At 37.7% G+C, this 19,423-nt stretch overlaps 1 protein-coding gene across 2 annotated transcripts in view; it reads left to right on the top strand.

Annotated features, from left to right (window-relative positions):
* SLC22A16 (solute carrier family 22 member 16) overlaps nucleotides 1-19,423 on the top strand; it is a 36,903-nt gene that overhangs the window by 10,510 nt on the left and 6,970 nt on the right. Inside the window, exons 2-7 of one of the 2 annotated variants that reach the window (XM_075747894.1) lie at nucleotides 8,402-8,878; nucleotides 11,345-11,462; nucleotides 13,349-13,898; nucleotides 15,818-15,945; nucleotides 16,340-16,449; nucleotides 16,959-17,058. In XM_075747894.1, coding sequence (XP_075604009.1) covers nucleotides 8,402-8,878; nucleotides 11,345-11,462; nucleotides 13,349-13,898; nucleotides 15,818-15,945; nucleotides 16,340-16,449; nucleotides 16,959-17,058 — 1,483 coding nt within the window. The remainder of the gene's footprint in view (nucleotides 1-8,401; nucleotides 8,879-11,344; nucleotides 11,463-13,348; nucleotides 13,899-15,817; nucleotides 15,946-16,339; nucleotides 16,450-16,958; nucleotides 17,059-19,423) is intronic. The other variant, XM_075747895.1, reaches the window with a different exon arrangement.

Here is a 19,423-nt window from a genome sequence, read left to right as displayed (position 1 = left end):
CGTAAACTTCCATAGTTTGAACAAAGTTAGTGCAATATGCCACCAAGGTAGACAGCAGAAAACATCTGATTTCCTAAGTGGGGAAAGAAGAATGAAATATAACAGTTTATAGTTGTAGTACTGCCTATGTCTATAATTAGATGGAATGTCAATAAAAACATTTAAATTGTATTAGACACTTTACAGATTATGATGTGAAATGATTTGCTTATATAAACTGATGGAAGTGCTACAGTGTGGAAGAGAATTAGATACCTAATTTGGATTTGTCCCCAAAAAAGAGGCTGACCAAAAGAAAACAGTGTTACCAAAGATAGTGGAATTGAGTCTTCCCTGTGAGAAGTAACGCTAGTAATATATCATGCAGACAAAGTACATGCTAATTTTCTAAATGGTAGATGTTTATAAAAATCCTGTTCCTGGAATGGAAACATCCCCATGTATAGAGCCTGAAGTGTTACTGCTGTTCAAGCGTAACCACTCTGCTGTGTTTAACAGTGATCCAAATAATTCCACAACAAACATAAACAACTTAAAAACTGCGTGGTCATGTTCTTTTTTAATTAAATTTCCCGGTACATACCCTTGACACACGTAAAGCAGAAAGGACAAGTGGATAACAGGAATGAAATAGCCTGACTCCAGCTCTGCCATTGGAAGGTGTTGGAATTACTGTTGGAACTGCAGTCTGTGTCTGCTTGCCTGCCCTGGTCCCATTGGGATTGCTGCTCCACTGGCAACTGCTGTAGCCCCACTTGGAGCTGTGACCTCAGGTTTGAAAATGCTTTACTGGTACATGTATGGGTGCAAACGTACCAGAATTATAAAAATTTATTTCATAGTGATTTTGATAATCAAAAAGAAGGCTGAGTTGAAGAAGGTTAGAAATTAATGTGCACCATTTCATGTTTGACCATTGTTTTCAGTGGTAGTTTTAAATTTCCACTTTTTTTCTCCCTTTTATTGCTTTATTTCTACTAGTTATAAGGTAGATACTATAAATATGTGAAGGAGAAAAACTGCAGTTGCTCCTCACAGCAAGCAAGCAATATGTTTTGTTGGCATTTGTTACACAGGCAGGTCTTGTAGATCTCTCTTCACTAGATAACCCATCCATAGATGTAACCTCCATGCAGGTTACATAGCATTTATCTTCCTTTTGCCTAAGGAGCCCAGAGTATGGTGCAAGAGCTGTGCTAGCCTCTAACGTTGCCAAACTGTTCCAAGTCCAATGCTGACTTCTCCAGAATCCCTTGTAGTTGAAGCATGCAGGAAAGCTAGTGGATCTAGCCCCAGCAAATAAAAAGTTCCCACTCCCAGTGATGTGTTCCCCCTCAACCAGAAGTTACTTTCACGGTAAAGTTAAGGATGGAACGTATGCGAGCAGCTTGGTTGCTTGAGTGCGAATCCAGTGCCTTTGTGCCTAGTCCAGTTCCACTGCCAGTTGAACCAGAAGGTTGGGCATCGTGCTGAAGTGGCTGAGGTGTGAACACACCTTCCTTCTGGCTGGCTCTCCCCGGGGGCAGTAACCCTTGCCAGAGGGGCAGCAAGAATATCTGCCCTTTCTGCTGTGCATGTGTGTGCATAGCTGAAAGCTATGCTACTTCACTCATGAAACCCAGCAATATTCATCAACTGGAGTATTTTGTCACAAGTGAGGACAGAAACCTAATGTTTAGGTTTAGATTGTCTAAAACAAAGAAGTGTTCCATTAATTGGGGGGAAAAAAAGTATTTTAAAAGTATGGCCCTTAATTCTGTAGCACTAATTTTTGATTCTTACACTGATGTGACTTTCTTCATCTAAGCTGTAATACTAAATGTGCAGTAGTGAGCAGTTGACTTACTTACTTTTCTTCTTGACTCTGGTGAACAAATTCTGGGCTTGTCTTAATCAAAGGGAAATGTGCCTAAGTTTAATGGGATAGAAGTGTTCAGAGAATCAGTTTTAGACAATTGTAAGAATGACTTGGTAGGTGTCTGCTGTTTGGTAACTGCGTGTTGATACACACATTGTCACTCGTGATGATTCCTGGGACCTTCCTGATCTCTAGAGGCTTTCTTACTCTGGTTGTATCTGTGCTGCTAATATGTTTAAAGTGGATATCCAACACAGCATCTTCTTCCTCTGAAAACAAATTCTGGAAATAACCATCTTGCTGATGTGGGCTGAGTCTTAACATAACTTAAACCACCCTTAGGAGGGAAGGAAGTTTACTCTTGACACTCTAAGTCAAATAAGGCCATGTCTGTTACATATTTAAGGCTGCTTCCAAATCTGCATGTCTGCACCATAGCAAAAATACTGCTCCTGAGTCTCATTCAGCTCCTTTCCTCTTAAAAAAATAAACGTGTAAGTGCATCACAGCTTTTTGGTTTAGAGTGGAAAGAATGCTGAATGATTTTTCTCATATTAAAAAAACCCTGGATGGAATACAGAGGTGAAGGTGGTTACTGAACACAAATTCTTTCAGAAATAGTAAATATCTGGAAATTTCTTTCCACTGAAGCCATCCTGTTGAGGGTACACTGCACAACAAAAACATACTGTGTTTTCTGACTAAGCAATTTGTTAACAAGGTGGTTGGAAAGACAAACAGTAAAAATAGTTCTCGTAAAACCTGTGGAATAGTACAAATCTTTTGCTAATCACAGAACAGCCTTGTGACTTTATCCTACACTGAAAGGATTTTTAAATTTTTATACTAACTTTTCACAAGTATCTAGTAATTCCCTCTCTCCTCTCTTTGAAGGACAAACAGGGAAACAAATATTATCAGAAACATGTTTTATTTCACATAAAATTAGCGTCTAACAAGTTTTGTCCCAGCTATGTGGTGTAATAACTGACAATGGTAAAAGTACTCAGAGGCTGGGGATTTATTCTCTAACATATATGCAGCAATATCCACTTTAGATAATTTCGTATGCCAGATCTACCACCTTTCAAATAGACTGGTGCAGCTTGTTTGCATGGATGCAATACAAATTGGATCAAGCAACTGATCTGACTCATTTGGTTTTTTAATCATCATCTATTTTGACTTTTTTTTTTTTTTTAAGTTAGATCAGTTTCCCAGAAAAAATTAACAGCCAATCCACATAAAAAGTACTCCTGCAACTGAGGGTAGAGTGCACTGTGTCTCTGGGGATGAATAAGTAGTGGGAAAGGAGAAGGGAGGAAATATCTTCCAGTGACAGTGCCACAGGGTATGTTGTGTCATGGGACTACAGGCAGAGCGACAGTGGTCTGAGATCTAGTTCATTATCCTTACGGAAGAATTTTTCTTCCAATTCAGGTACTGACATTATGATATTACCAGTTGCTTTCCTTACTGGTGAGATCATAGAACTTGTGAGGAGGAGTCAGAAAATGTAAAAGTATTTTACACTATAAGGTGTAAACTGAAAAAAAGAATAAATGGGGAGAAATTTCACAGAAATATTTTAAGAAAGACTGGAACATTTTCATGTTGTGTCTTGCTCAAGCTTTTGTGAAGACAATTTTATGCTCATTTGACTTCTGGCATTCATTAAGTGTGTCTATACTGGAGAAGTAACCTACAAAGTCTTCTTGACTTCTATATTTGACACTCCTGGCAAGAGTGACAAAATGTACTTGCCAAATAATTATCTCCCATGGCAAGTCACTGAAGAGATGGAAAAACACTGCGAGACATTACCATACCTTTTAGGACAGTCATCATGTTCACAGATTTTTAAAATTGCAAAAAGTGTGCTTTTTAAAAGGAAGAAAGTATCTCTTAAAGATGTATTGAAAACTACTGCTTGCAACAATGTATGTTGCATAATCTGATGTATGTATGTGAAGATAACTGGCATATAAAAAACCCTTGCCAAAAACTGCCTTTTTTGAGATCAGTCCAGGAAAATAGATCACAGACTTTGCTGAAAGAAGCCTTGCTTTCTCTTGGTGAATTTCAGTAGTACTTACTGCTATGGCATTGTTTTTTTCTCAACATTTCAATGCATGAGCAGCAGTATCTCTTTATTCAGGGAAATATAACTTTTAAAATGGAGTTTGGTGAATTTACTAAAAAGATTATATTACATGTTTGCTTGCAATAGAGAGATTTAACCTTAGTAATAAAGGAGTTTCTTATCCATCTGGTGTTCTTAAATTAAGAATCTGGGATAAAAGTTAATAATTTACAATAGGTAGCAAGGACAGCATAGACTTTAACCTGTGCCTCAGGGTCAGTGAAGTGTATGACCTGTATACATTCAGCATGACCTCCTGCCCCAGCACAGCCTGCCGCTGGGGCTGCTCCAGGCTCCCCAAGCGGGACTGGCCATGCTCCCCCAGCTCGAAGTCCTCCCATGAAGAGGAGAAGGTGCTCAGCCGTCGCATGAGCATGGGCCAAGAAGCAGCCCCAGGGTTTTAACCCTGGGGAAGAGCATTGACATGGCCACGGCAAGAGGGCTGAGATAAAACTCATGCACCCAAAGGTTCAAAGGGAGGGATCCCAGGCTAGCAATAGAGCAGGCAGCAGCTCTGTGTTCCTCCTCGCTCAGCACTGTCTGCTGCCCCAACCTCTGTCCCAGCAAACCTGGGTCTGCCATGAGGCTGGGCCTGTGTCTTTCTCCGTCCCTTTTCAATCTTTAGCTGTTCTGGCAAGCGAGGTTCGATGCATCTATAGTATTCTCCCATCCCACGGATCATCCTCCCTACATACTTTTCATGCTTTCTATGTGTTGTCACTAATGGCCTAATTAAGTCCTTTTGGTAACTATGCAAGCTAATGCATTTCCTGACCTCTACGTGATTGCTCTTTCTAGAAGAAAAGCCCTTCCTACCCACAGGAGATTCTCGGCAGCTCGTAAGGTTGGACTTTTCAATCTGGCATCGGTGGGGATGCTGTTACAATACTACTGTAGTCAGCAATGAATTTTGCCTTCACAGCAAAAGAGAGCTTTCAGGTTGGATTTTTGTGTGTGTGTGTATGTGTGTTTTTTATAAATATATAAATAGAGACTCAGCCAGCCCATTGCGGAATTTTACTGGAGAGAGCAGTAGGTAGTTTGTACAGGCAGAGGAGCAGCCCATTAGTGTGGTAGCAGGACTGTGGGATTCCTTCAGCCACTGGTGCTGCCAAATACTTTTCTAGCTTCACATCAGGCTTTATTCTAACCTATTCCTGCTTCTCCTGGCTGCTCCTTGGCTTTTTTTATTGAGCAGTTAGAGGTTAAAAACTGCAGTGGAATCCATCCTGCACGATTCTGTAACAACATGGCCATTTTGCTATAAACACACATATTTTTCTGTTCTTAAATTAAGTAATAAACAGCATAAATTATGTCTATTAATGTATATCTGGCATTCAGTTTTACATTTTGTGTTTGCTTAGCATGGGTGCTGCAAATCAGAAAAATAATGATACTACAGAGTGGATTTCTTCATTGGAACTAAAAAAGGTTTTCATACTGTTGAAAATGGAAGAATGTTTCTACAAGAATCAGTTCTATCTAGTTCTAAGTTAAACCCTTGAAAGATGGGTGAAATATGGCATGACACAGATATTTCTTTAAAATAAATCCTGTTCTATAGGACACAAAGGGAAAGTAAGGAAAGGGTAAGGGACTGTAATTTATATAGTTTGAGAAAGTAATGGGAGGACGGTAACTGACAATTCTATACAACAAAGTGGTAAAAGACAAGGAAGATTTATTCAAGGTTGCACAAGGATGTTTTATAAGCTGCTAATAAAAAAGCAGATTTCAAGATCAGATTTAATGAGAAACTTCCCAACAGAGAGATTTGACAGTGGAGCAGTCTGTCAAAACGGTTATTGAAGCATGATCACAAGAAGTGTTCAGGAAGAGATAAGATAAAACTATCAAGGGAGCAGTTAGTGCAGAGATTAGCTAAACCTGATCCAAATCATAGCTGTGGTGATGCTCTTGGGATTAGGGTTTTTAAAAAATAATGTAGTGCATTGGTTCATGCCATCTTCTCAGTCCGTATCCTTACACGATACTGTCTTCTTTCAAGCTTCTGCAACAAGAAAGGGCATAAAAATATTTTTTGTGCTCACTTTTACTGGGTAGAAGAGAAATTGTGAACTTGATATTTCTTGGACTGTGACAGCTAATTAGGAAACTCAAGATGAATGTATGGGAGTTTAAATGATTTAATTCTTCCTCTGTCTGGGAAATACCAACTAGGCTATGTGACTCTGCAATTTCCTCATGCATAATAACAGATATTGCAAATACTGGGGACCCTGGTTCCATGTATGCCATGTTTTATTAGCTAGTAGAAGATGTAACTGAACAGCTTCTAGGGATTAAATTTGTTAATTTGCTAGAGGTCTTCTAGTCCTGATTTCAGTCATTCTGCATACTGCAGCAATAGCCCAAATTGTTGAATTTGGTCTTGCTCTGCTATTTTTAAAACAAGTTTGTGTCTTTTGATGGGAACAGTTAAAATGAAACTAGAGAAGAAGAACTAAAAAATATTGCTGACCGTATTTGTCTGCATTAATAGGGAGACAAAGGTTACATTTCAAAATAATCTTTGCTTTTTTGTGGACCAAGATAGTCCAAAAGCTTTTCAGAGTAGGTTTAGCCTTGCTTTGATTTATGGCTAGCTACTTCGTCCTCAAGATGCTGTTCTCTTGAAAGGGGATTCATAGGCTTAAGGGATGCTGTGGTTATGTTCAGTTTCTCTTGACCGTATCTCTCACAAGGTTTGTTGGGAAAGAGCAGCGCAGCACCTGTGTGAGGATTGCCTTGCATTAGCTTCAAGAGGGAAGTGGAGCCAGCTTTTGAGCTGCCATGGTGGGTTTAGCAATTCAACCCTCTCCTCAGACTGCTATGGAAAAGCCAATAGAGCTGTTGTCAAGGGAAAGGGAGATAAAAAGCGCTGCATCTGAACAGCAACAATGCCACTGGAAAGACAGGCTAGGCAACTGGGTTTACATTTACCAAGGAAAGAAGTAAGAATCACAAGACAAAAGGCAGAGGAGAATGAGGATGGTGAATGGAATCAGGTTATACAAGAAAACTGTTTCATTGGAAAGGTTAATTGAACATTAAGACAATGTATCCAGCAAATTCTATGTAAAAACTTTGATTATAGATAGTTTAGAAATTAATTACAAATTGTGATGATAGATGATTTAAAAGTCCTAGGCTAGGCACTGTTGCAATCTTTATTATGGGAATTCAAGGCTAGATTATATACATTTTGGAGAGGAGTGATCTAGAGGTTGCATTTGTTATGGGGATTGGAATTGCTTGGACTTTTCCCACAAGGCATTTCAAGGCAATTGATTTTTTAGGCTTCATTTCCTATAACTTCAGCAGAGATAGCCTCTGATCATTTGAAAAAAAGCTGCTTTTTGTTTCATACTGTCAAGGTCCACTGCATACTGCAGTAAGGATGGATATATAGAAGCTCAATGAATGCTTCTTCAAATTAGTGCAATTCATTGGCCTTCAGGAAATAAGAAATGGAGGAGAAACCAAAGCTATGTTGTTTTTTCTGAACAAATGTACGAATTATGAGCATCATTTCAACATTTAATTGAGGAAAAGACTCTTTATGCTTAGATGATCAGAAACTGTCTAGAATTTGCAATTAATGATACTAGAGTTCATTGCAAGTCTTTCAAAATTCAGGATACACGTGCAATTTATATACTAAGATTTACTTTCATCTCAAGCATGTTTTATAAGCTGTTAAAATGCCAAAATTCAGGCTATGCACAAAACATTCTTTTTACCATGTTTGCTTTATGATACAATCTTTAATGGATTACTGCACACCCTGTTTAAGCCAAAACCCAACCCAGTTTACAGCTATGTTTTGGAACATAACATTTCACACTGTTCAGATTCTATCTTCCTCTATATGTGTCTACATGTATTCTCTCTTTGTCTTTTGGAGGCAACAAAGAGAGATGGAAGATAGATGGAATACAGTTATACAGATACGATTAGGTGAAATGAAGGGTGTAATGGGTTTGGTTTGGTTTATTTGATGCGCGTATCTCTATCCATCACAACCTGAGGTTGCAACATCTGTTTTTTCTACCCATTCCAGTAATCTAAGGCCTTAGTTTGAGGCCAGGATTGGAGGGTGGAGGGTTGCTCCAAACTAAGTGCTTAAGTTCAGAATTGTTTCTTTTTAAATGGTCTTCTCTGTGTACAGCTAAACAGATGACTACGAGCAGCATTTATTTCCTGACAATAGATTGCTTCTGCTGTGGATCTTTTCTCATCTCTGGTCTCTTGCAGGGCTTAGCTCTAATATTGAAGCAGCACTACAGAACACTGTAATGATGTCTCCATTTACAGATCCTAGCAACACAATTATGTTGATTTTTTTCATGTATAGAGGGCTTTTCTTCAGTAACCTTTTTTCTTTCCCTTTACAGATTTCAAGCATGTGTTTATTTTGCATCTGTCTTTCAAGCTATGTCATGTGGTATCCATTACTTAGCGTCTGTGTTTATGGCTGTTACTCCTAACTTTTTATGTGGGATCCCTGGAAATGTGAGTAGTGTTCTTTTCTACAACTCCACTGAATCAAGTATAGAGGACATCTGGACACTATGGACATCAGCAGAAAATTACATTGTAGTCCAGCTGGAAAATGGAGAAATCTGGGAACTGAATCAATGCAGCAGGTCTAAGCGAGAAGTCAGTTTGGATCTGGCATATGAATACAAAGGCAACAAGTCAATATTTTCTTGTTCTGATGGATTTCTCTATGATGATACAAAGTGGAAGAGCACTGTTGTTACGCAGTGGGATCTAGTCTGTGACCAAGAATGGCTTGCAAAATTAATCCAGCCTACATTCATGCTTGGAGTCTTGATTGGAGCAGTGATTTTTGGTGACATTGCTGACAGGTAAAGAGCCATCCTCTGAAAATTGTAGCTTCAGATTGTGGTAACTCCACGTGTATCTACCCGTTTTGTTGTTTTAATTCATTGTGTACTTGTAATCATGTATTCACAGTTCAGGATGTTTGGAGACTGTTTTATTCACAGATATATTTAACTGAATTTCTTTTTCCAATAGCAAGTACTAATTTTAAAATGTATTTGGAAATAATTTCCTTCAGATTTTTTCCTCCTACTTTACATCATCCATTGTTCTAGGCCTCAATCCCTCAAATTGCCCTGTGCAGCTGGTATTTGCCCTTAGATTTTTTAATTTTTTTTTTTAACAGGAATAGCAATAGTTAGTAGTAACAGTAAAACCTGGGAGTAGATTTTCACTTCATTTTCCATGAGGAGAGATTCCTCATGGAAACATAGATTTTTATTTCTGGATATGATAAACAGCTGAAGGGCTACTGGAAGGTTAAAAATCATGTATTTTAAAATCACAAATTTCCTAACCTCTGTCATGAGTACAGCTCTGTGGGGCTGATGCAAAGGCTTGATCAGGCCCCATGTACTTAAAATAAACACCCAGACCCTATTTTTCCTTGCTATCCAATTGTAGTTTTCCCCTGAATGGTTAACTTAAACTTCAGTCTCTTGAAGGTTAGTCCAGATAGAAGGAAAAATGGTTGTCAGTGAGCTGTGCTGTAGTTTCACTTATTTACCAGCACATACAAAGTTTGTATGTACCTGTGTTTTGCTTTGAAGGCTGATTTAGTGTTATTTGTCTTTTTCTATAAAGGAGCTTGTTACCTAACAGCTCTGTTAGGTGGAGGGTGACATTTTTTCCCATCGCTAGCAGTATAAGCAGAAAAAGAAGACCAGGTGTGGTGTTTTCTGATTTTCCTTCATTAGCACAACGCTACGGTGTGACAGTTACAACATGGGAATGTGAAAGTAAAGATGATCTTTTTTTTTAATTTGGCTCTTAGAACACATGGAATCAATCCTTCCTCCCAGTCCAAGGCTTTGTAAAACCATATTTAATACAAAACAGAATACAACGCCAACATTTGTTCTGCATCCCTTTAAATCATTCATGGCTTTATTAATTAATACTCAGACATGATTTATAAGTTTATGATCATATTGTTCTCATTTCCATTAATTCAAGCCATGGACAGCCAGTTAAGATAATACACACATTCTGAGTTGCAGATTTACAGCTGTAGGTTTTACAGCTGAAAGTTATTATTTTCTGACACGTTCTGGCTAGTGGGAAATAAGTTTGTGGGTTCCTCCCATTCCCAATTAACAGATTTCCCAACAGAAGAGCTCTGACTGCTAGGACTCACTGCGATCTCTTCTGGCAGGCATCAGAGACCAATTGTACATAACTCTAGGTCAAGGTTGGAGAAAAATAGTTGTTTTAATATAGTACCAAATACTCACGGAGAAAAACCGACAAATGAGCCCACACCCCTGAAAGTCCTCAAACTATCTGTCTAAACTTAATATCCACATCTGTGAAAAGCTGTTCACAGTGGAGTAGATAATAAGAATCCAAGAGAATATTATCAGGGAAGAAAAATGATTCCACACATTTTGTATTACTGAACGTTTGTAGATAGAATATAATGAATCCTCAATAGAGTCCTGTATTATCTACTGCAGATTTCTAGGGTTTCTCCTCAGATGAACTTGTAGCATGTGTTTACTTGCTGAGGGACAACTGGCTCTACTTGGTGTATTTTCTCCCTGAGATACAGGAAGAAGATAAACAAATAGAAGTTCCTTATTATTAAATGCCCTTCTTTTACACTGGAAATTACTATGTTATTGATGGGTAGCTAGTATCTGACATGAATTTTTTTTTTCTGTTAGTATACTAGCTTCCTGGATTTCTGTGTTTGTATATGCATGCATGTGTGCTGTAATGCAATCAGAAAATTCAGGGGAACTATGTCATTGTCATTTATTAAAGAATTCAACTTTAAATAACTGGACAAAGATAAGTTACAGAAGCCTTTCATTACTATCCAAATTGGTTGTTACTTTGGCAAGAGATGGCATGTGTTATCACAGCTAACTTTTGCTAGAAATTATTCACTAGACGTTACTTAATATAAAATATCTGAAAAAGCGAGTCTTACCTACTGTTCTCATAAGTAAAAGTAAATTTGCAGATTAGTTATATAGAAGTTAAGCTTGGAACTGGACATGAGCATATGTAATGCCTACTTCTGCACATTGCTTCCAGACAAGAATTGTGGAGTGAAAGTTCTGTTCATAGGAGCTTCCTTTTTCTTGGAAGTTGGAATTACTGAAAAATTAATACAGGCAACTAAACCAGAGTTTCTGTGGTGAGTGAAAGTGCTAAATACAGTATTTTCAGACTCACTTCCAGATAGGGTCTCTGGAGTTGCAGGTGTACTTTAATAGAATGTTTCTGGTTATTCATAATTTTATTACTGCTGTGATTTGCAGACTGGGAAGACAGCGTGTTATATGGTTCACGAGCGCTGGTCAGTTTGTATTTGGCATCGCAGTGGCCTTCACATTTGACTACTACAGTTTCGTGATTGTGCGCTTTTTCCTTGCTATGGTAAGAGAGGATGTTCACCCTGGCTCTTTTTATGTGTTGTTTCCTATCCCTTCTCAGGAAAACCTCCCGTTTGTTATTATTTCCTCCCTTACTTCATTATTCTAAAGCCCCCTCTGTTGCACTTATTTCAGCAGAGCAGGGGGAGTCTGAATGTTCTTGGACCACAGCACTTTTCCTCTTTGAATTAATAGAAAGCATCCATATGAAGCAGTGTTTGGTACTTCCTCCATCCCAACCTCTGCTGGACTGGTAATTAAATACCAAGTGTGAGCAGCAAACTCTGGATTCTGCATTGCAGCTGCCATTGCATTTCTCCTTATTGTTAGAAATGGAGTATATGTTTCTTAAAATAACAAACCTATACTAAGTATGATTTTTATCTCTACCATTTTGAGTGATGGAGGAGAGATGCGCGTTTTCTCTTCCATGCATCTCTTTGGTCTTTTAAGCTACATCTGGAATACTAAATACATAGGTAGACATGTTTAACACCTAGATGTTTATATCGTATTCAAGGGTATTCCAGTATATGTGTTTATGCGTGTAAACATACTTTTATATATATGTATGATATATATCCAATATCTGATATATATTCAATATTTATACATAGTAACCAATTTTAAATTACTATTTAAGATCAAAAGTATAATATTTGTAGTCTTTCACTCTATAATGCATAAAGAAATTAGAATGCTGTCACAAGACAAATTATGTAACTTAGTAGGTTAGAAATTTGAAAATAATCACATCATTTATTTTATTCCTGCTGACTGTGCATTAGTCAAGACAGGACCTTGCACCTGGAGCTCCCTTTGCCTGATTAGAGCTCAGAAGGATTTTCTTGTAGGAAAAACTGCATGGGCATTTCAGCCTTGAACAGTGAGATCAACAGGAGTCTATCTACTGACTCTGTTGGCTGTTGATGATAGGGGCTGTGGTTAGAAAAGCAAAAAGCTCTGACTAGACCAATGCTGTAGGTTTTAACTGTCCACTGGGACTGATTTACAAGATGGATATCTAAAGCTCTAGCCCCGTGTCACTGAGCTCACACAGGTTTTCACTCTGGTTAAGTGGATTCAGAGTCAGAGATTATTAACTGGGATATTTTTAACCAGAAAATTGATTAATCAAAACAATATACTGGAATATTTTCTAGTCTAGATTTTCTAGTTGTGTTTTGAAATGTTGTGAGATACCAAGAGTTTGACTATTGCTAGAGAAATTGAAATGTATATATTCAATAATATATATATATTCAATGAAGAAATACTGTAATGGAGAACATATCAGTAACTGTGTTTGCTAGATTACATACGATAACCTATAACCACATATAGAAGATTCTTTTCCAACATTGTAAAAATCTGATTTAATGAGATAATTTACCAGGATGCAGAAGGTAATTCTCAGTAAATTTGCAGCTCCCTGACATACAGATTATTAATAGTCTACTTAAAAGCCAAGGTCAAGATTTTCAGAAGTGGCAATTACTTCAGGGGACCTCATTTTCCCAAGCGTCCAGTTGGCTATGTCATTAAGGGACCCAGTTTTTGGAGGTGAAGGGCTTAGTGACATCAGCAAATCAGGCTCTTTTTCAGATGTCTCTTCTTGGCTGTCCCCCACTACAGAGAAGCATCCCAAATAATTTCAGGTTTTTAAGTACAGTGTCTGGGCAGTCTGAAGGTTTGAGTGAACTTTTTCTCCAGCTGATTTGTTTTCAGGGTTGTCTTTTTTTCTGTCAGTGTGGGACATGACAGTGCGGTGGCAATTAAGCATACACAAATGTGGAACTGTTTGTAGCTGTTTTTCACTGCTGTTGCACAAAGAGAGTAGATACAAACCTCATTTCTTTTTTTTTCTTTTTTCTCTCCCACCCACCCCAGGTTTCAAGTGGCTATCTGGTTGTGGCTTTTGTTTATGTGACTGAATTTGTTGGCATTAAAGCACGAACCTGGGCTTCTATGCATGTCCATGCTTTTTTTGCTATGGGAATTATGGTTGTGGCACTCGTGGGATTTTTGGTTCGGACCTGGTGGGTCTATCAGATATTTCTCTCCATAGCGACTCTTCCCTTTGTCTTGTGCTGCTGGATGCTCCCAGAAACACCTTTTTGGCTCCTGTCAGAAGAAAAATATGAAGATGCACAAAAAGTAATTAATATAATGGCAAGATGGAATAAAGTAAGCACTCCCTGCAAAGTTTCTGAACTGTGCTCAGTCCAACAAGATGATGTAGTCAGTGGCAGAACGGGTGACAATGACATGTCCTCAACAAAGAAGCACAACATCTTAGACCTGTTTTGTAACTGGCACATTGCAAGAAGAACCATCACAGTCTGGCTGATCTGGTTCACTGGGAGCTTGGGATACTACGTCTTCTCCCTCAGTTCTGTCAGTCTAGGAGGCAATGAATATTTAAATCTCTTTCTCATAGGTAAATATTTTTGTACCTCATTCTGTTTATGACAGAACTAGAACATAACATTTAGAAATGTCTATAGATTTGACAGCCTTTTTTTAAACTTTGTTCATTCAATTATGAACCTTATTCAAAAAGTTTCTTGCTAACTCTTCATAAAGTTGACTAACACAGGAGGAGTATCATTCACTCCAAATCTCACTGTAAAAAAAAAAAAAAGAGTATTTAAAATTTGTTGGTGTACAAAATTCTTCTCTGTCTCTGTGATTGTAAACCCAAACTCTGCTTGTCTCCTCATTGCCCTGCAAGCATATGACAGATCCACACAAACACCAAGGGAAGCAGACCAGCAACACAAAATTCACACGGCTCTGCTAAAGGCACCAACTAGGAAAATGAGAGAAAAAAATTATTCCTTTAATCACTTACAGTCATGTATATTGAGTCTGTCTGTGTAGAAAACAGATTCATAATTCTCAGAAGCAAGAGAAATTTTAGTTTTCTCAACAGTATATATTTTTAATCTAGTTGTAGTATTCTTTTAATTTTGTTGGTCTGACTGTAATCTTCCTCTGGTATGTAAGTTGTTTATAAAGGTGGCTCAGTGCATTCAAGGCCTGATCCAAAGTTTGTTAAGATCAGTGGAAATATTCCATTGACTTCAGAAGACTCTAGATCAGGCACGCAGCTCTGAGCCAGCAAAGAATTAAATCATGTGCTTTGCTTTATGCAACTGAGAACTCTCAGTGAACTGAATGTGACAGTTCGTGTACATAAGCACACAGGAGGACTGGGGCTTTCATGAATTCAGTTTGTGTTGTCACGTATTATAGCGTATTGGTAGACTGATGTGTAGAAGAATGGATGTAGTATTGCACAGATGATAGATAACTAAACCATTATGGTGGAGCACAGGGCATAAATCATCATATCTATTTCTTCCAAAAACATTTTAACAGACACTGAATTATTGCAACCTGCTTTTACCAATACAAGCCCAAAAGATTGTTTCCTGATGTTATACGTGTATTGACATACTATACGTGCTTAGTAAAGGAATGCAGTGTATTTGTTCAGGGCCGTATCTTACATTCTTCCTTGATTTTACATTGGACATAGTAGCATTCTTTATGAGCAAGTTGGTTTAAAACATGTCTGAACTGGCTTAGGCTCAATATAATTTGTCTAGGGGCAAATCATGTTTACACAGGGTTTGTGAACGGTCCTAGCCAAACACTGCTTCCTTCAGAGCTGCAAAAGTTTTTCTCTGGAAAGAGATATTAGGAGGAGATGATCTGAGTAAGGGTGGGATGTTGTAAGCAGCTGCTTTCTTTTTAATGTAGAAGAGAAAAAGCTGGAACTGCACTCCCTGTGTTTGTGGAGCTCACTCAGAAAACTGGACCCGGAGAGACCTCGCTTGCCTTTTACATTGGGGTGATTTTGGGCTGAAGCTGGGGGAGACACCTGTAGCTTTGGTTCTGTGTCCAGGTGGAGGCTGGCGAATCCTGAGAGGTGTGTCGGTGTGACACTAGCAATATTCCCTGTGGGCACGCTTAAGATGTTGATGTGAAAATACCTGAAGCAGAAGAGCAGCAAATGGAGAGCTTTGTCACAAGTGCCAGTGTCATAAAAGCAGGACTGTGGCCTTGCTGTTTTCTGTAATTTTCCACCCCAAAGAGAATTGGAGCTGCTCTGCGCTTTGAAACCTGCTTTCCTTGTCCTTCGCCATCTCCCACTACCGTATTTTAGGCCATGTTTTCTGCCTTCTGTTGCCATTTCTGTTACGAAACAAACTAGCCCAACACACTGGTTATCTCTAGATTTCACTTATTTATTACCCCCTAGATTAAATGAATCCCCATAAAGGGGAAGTTAGAGTTATAACATGAATATGTGTAATCATGACTTAAACCAAAATAATTTCATACTGACAGGTGCTGTGGAGTTGCCTTGCTATATCATTGCTTGCATTGGGATGGACAAACTGGGAAGGAGAAACACACTCATTCCGTTCCTTATTTTAAGTGCACTGATCTGTGTTTTAATTATGTTCATACCTCAGGTTAGTCACGTACTGTTGAAAGTGTTCCTACAGTCAAAATTGATTTTAAAGGCTCTTTAGTCTGAAGATGCAGCTGCTCTTTCTAAATCATACCATTGATTAAAGGCTGTTTTTAAAATGCAGCTGCCAGTCTAAGATAGATTTCTGTATTTTCAGTATAGGTTTCACAGTTTCATTGCTGGAGTTACATGTAAAACGTTGCCAGGGCTTCAGTGAATCAGGACTGGTAACAAGTTATATGGACACTAGTTACTTATGGAAACTGATTTTTAAAAAGCAAGCAATAAGTATTGCTTGTTGTTTAAAGAAGCATCACAGCTTTTGAAGGATTTAAATTAAGTTTGGAACAGTGTTATTTTCCAATGATTTATTTATTTGTGCTCTCTTTCAATAGGATTTCAATATATTAATCATCTTAGCAAATATGGCTGGAAAATTTTCAATAGGTGTGGCATTTGGCCTTATATATCTCTACACAGCAGAACTGTACCCAACAATTGTAAGGTAAGAACTTTCACCAGTCATATATTTATCATTATTTTGCTGTTATTTCCTTTTCTTTCTTATGCTCCTGGGCCAGATCCAGCAGCTCTTGACATTCATGGTGGTCATCCGAAAGACCCAGGATGGGATGAGTTTCTCCACTGCTTCAGAGTTGTCTAATATTTGGCTGTATGATAAATTTTTATTTATTTTTCATTTCCATCTGCATTCTTTGGTTTCACTAAAGAACTAGAAAATACTTAATACTTTCTTAAATATTATTTATGCTTTTCTTAAAAGTTCTGGTTGTTCATCCTGTGGTCTCTGCTGAATGATTGTTGTGTCTTTAATCTTAATTATAGAAGCAGCTGGATTTCATTACAGTATAAATTTACACTGGTGTAGCAATAGCTTCTAGTACCATTGCATAAAGACAGATATCATCCTAGTGATGTTTTGAGTGTCTGTGCATTTCTAATTGTTTGCTTTATCTGCCAGAATTCTTATCAATGTCTTTGTTTTATGTCTAGATCGCTTGCTGTTGGAAGTGGAAGCATGATGTGCCGTGTAGGAAGTGTGGTTGCTCCTTTCTGTGTATATCTGAGAAGTGTTTGGATTTTCATGCCACTTGTAAGTATTTGTTTCAATGGTGAATGTTTCTGGTTTTGAAAAGGCGTAGGTGTCACTTGTTTTCTCAGGAACCAAAAGCTGAACTTTTATTTTGAAAAGGAAATTGAATGAACCATTCTTGTTCTAAATTTTAAGTCTCAAAGTAACTTCATATTGTTAAAAATATGCAGCCAAAGCAAAAGGGAGACTTTGAGTCACTGAAATAATCTGAAAAGTTTTACAATGGAAGATATAAACATACTTACGCACTGAATCCTAGTATAAAATTGATTAAAATATTTTCCATTAAAATATACTTTATCTACCATGTAACATTTAGGAAGTGTCTTCATCCATACTTCTTTACTCTGCAGGCCTGGCAGTTCTTGACCATGTGTATGATTTACTCTTATTTTTAAAAGGCATAGTTCTTCCATTCTTGGAATTCACCATGGGTGGCTGTTTTTTCTTAGTATTATTCCTTAATAATTTCCATGGCTTCCCTGGGGCATTGCGTCTTTGGAATAGCCTTCCAGAAGATCAAGAATGTCTTATGCTTACTATACTTGGTCTTCACAGCTGTCCCAAGGCTCCTTTCTTGCGTTTTTCATTTACAAGAACCAAACAAAACAATTCATGAGGTAGAAAAAAAGAATGGTATATGGTACGTTGATGAGATTCACAGTGACTTTGACAAACAACAGAACCTTGGATTCATTAACCACATCCTACTTGTAGGTGATTCCAGGTCATGCTACCATTAGGTTTTGTCTTCTACCACCAGTTGTCCCAAGAAAACAGAAGTGGGACCATTCTTTCATGGACTTTGGGCATTTTGTCTGTATTATGTAGCTTCAAATCTATTTTGGACAAAATATTTTATGTTTTTCCTGCTCACAAATGAATCACATTTCTTCATTACATTTATGTTATGAGGCATTTGATTAGAACTCCTGCAGCTATTCAATCCCTTTTTGCTCCTGAAGGCTAATTTATGCCCATACATGTAAGGAATGGCAAAGTTTATATTAAAACTTTAAGTAGAGGAGAGTTTATTAATGATTTAAAAATAGTTTGAGGTCTTTCATAAACCCTTAGAATTCACTGTGACTAGCACACCAATGTTATATGTAGATTACTCTTGTCAGAAGATGAAAATGTAATAAGATGTGTCTTTCACCTACATTCTTACTCTAATTTTGTCTACCACATTGGAATTTCCTGAAAAGGTGGCATTGTGTCCTTTTGCTTTTGCAACTGTAAAATCCTTAATTACAGATGCTAGGGACTGGTTTCAGAGAATTCTTGGGAACTGACTTCATTATTCAAATTAATTACTTTCAGTTGTTTTGGATGGAAGTTAAGAGGATGAAGCAGACCACAAATTAATTTATGCCCTCAAGCTCCTAAAAAATGTTTTCTGTCTTAATAATGGCCTCATACAAACCAAGATATCATCCCAGGAAGGACAAAGAAGCATTTGCACAGCAGAGTGGTCATGGGAGAACATTCTTTTTCTCTTGTCAGTGTTTTGCCTTTACGGGCTGCGATAAGCTTTATCTGTGCAGAAGTGCTGCAGTTAAACCACAGATGGGGAATGCTCAAACATGCTGGAGAGCAGTGCAAATGGCAATATAAACAGAAGAATTATTTCAGCTATGAACAACTCTCAGTGTACAAAAAGTATCCAGAGTTTGTAGAGTTGTGTAGTAGTTCACAGTGAATATGTTTTCTTTTCTAGCTCCTACTATGAAACATTTGTCAGTTTATTAAATAGGCTTGTCTTGAGTTGGAGCATAATGTGCCAAGTCTCAGGTAACATAAGTGTTTTGGAATGAAAATGAAATGAAATGGATTACATTTCTAAGTAAACTGATATACATCATGTTGATCTATTGTATACACCAGACATTGTCAAACAGTTACTACTGCTATTTGTTTGACAGTCTGCCTCGTATACAGTTATGCCACCTGTGAGTAATGCAAGCGTCTCATTTGAATGCCTATAAATCTTGAATAACTTGCCAAGTATGTTTTTCATGTGACAACTTTCTCGAACACTTACAATAAAGCAACTGGCCCATGTATAACCTATTTCTGTTTCTCAGCTGTTATGAATTATGTTACAGCAGCTCTTTAACAGACTTGGTTTTTCTCTCAGATCAACCATAAATTATGAATTTTAAAAAAAAAAACAAACCAACAAAATTTCACTGAGGTCAGTAAAATTAAATGAATGCAAATCCTGTGTCTAATACTAGTGGATTTGCAGGACAAAATTTAACCTTTTTTTTGGTTGAAGTAGGAATTTTGTAAGTAAGATCACATTTTAGATTGGTTCAGAGCCATCAGATGTGGATATAAATATCAGACTAGAATAATCCTT

This window comes from Balearica regulorum, chromosome 3, assembly GCF_011004875.1.
Source record: "Balearica regulorum gibbericeps isolate bBalReg1 chromosome 3, bBalReg1.pri, whole genome shotgun sequence".
NCBI lineage: Eukaryota > Metazoa > Chordata > Aves > Gruiformes > Gruidae > Balearica > Balearica regulorum.
Note: the sequence above shows the minus strand (reverse complement) of the source record. Positions and strands in the feature narration are given on the sequence as shown.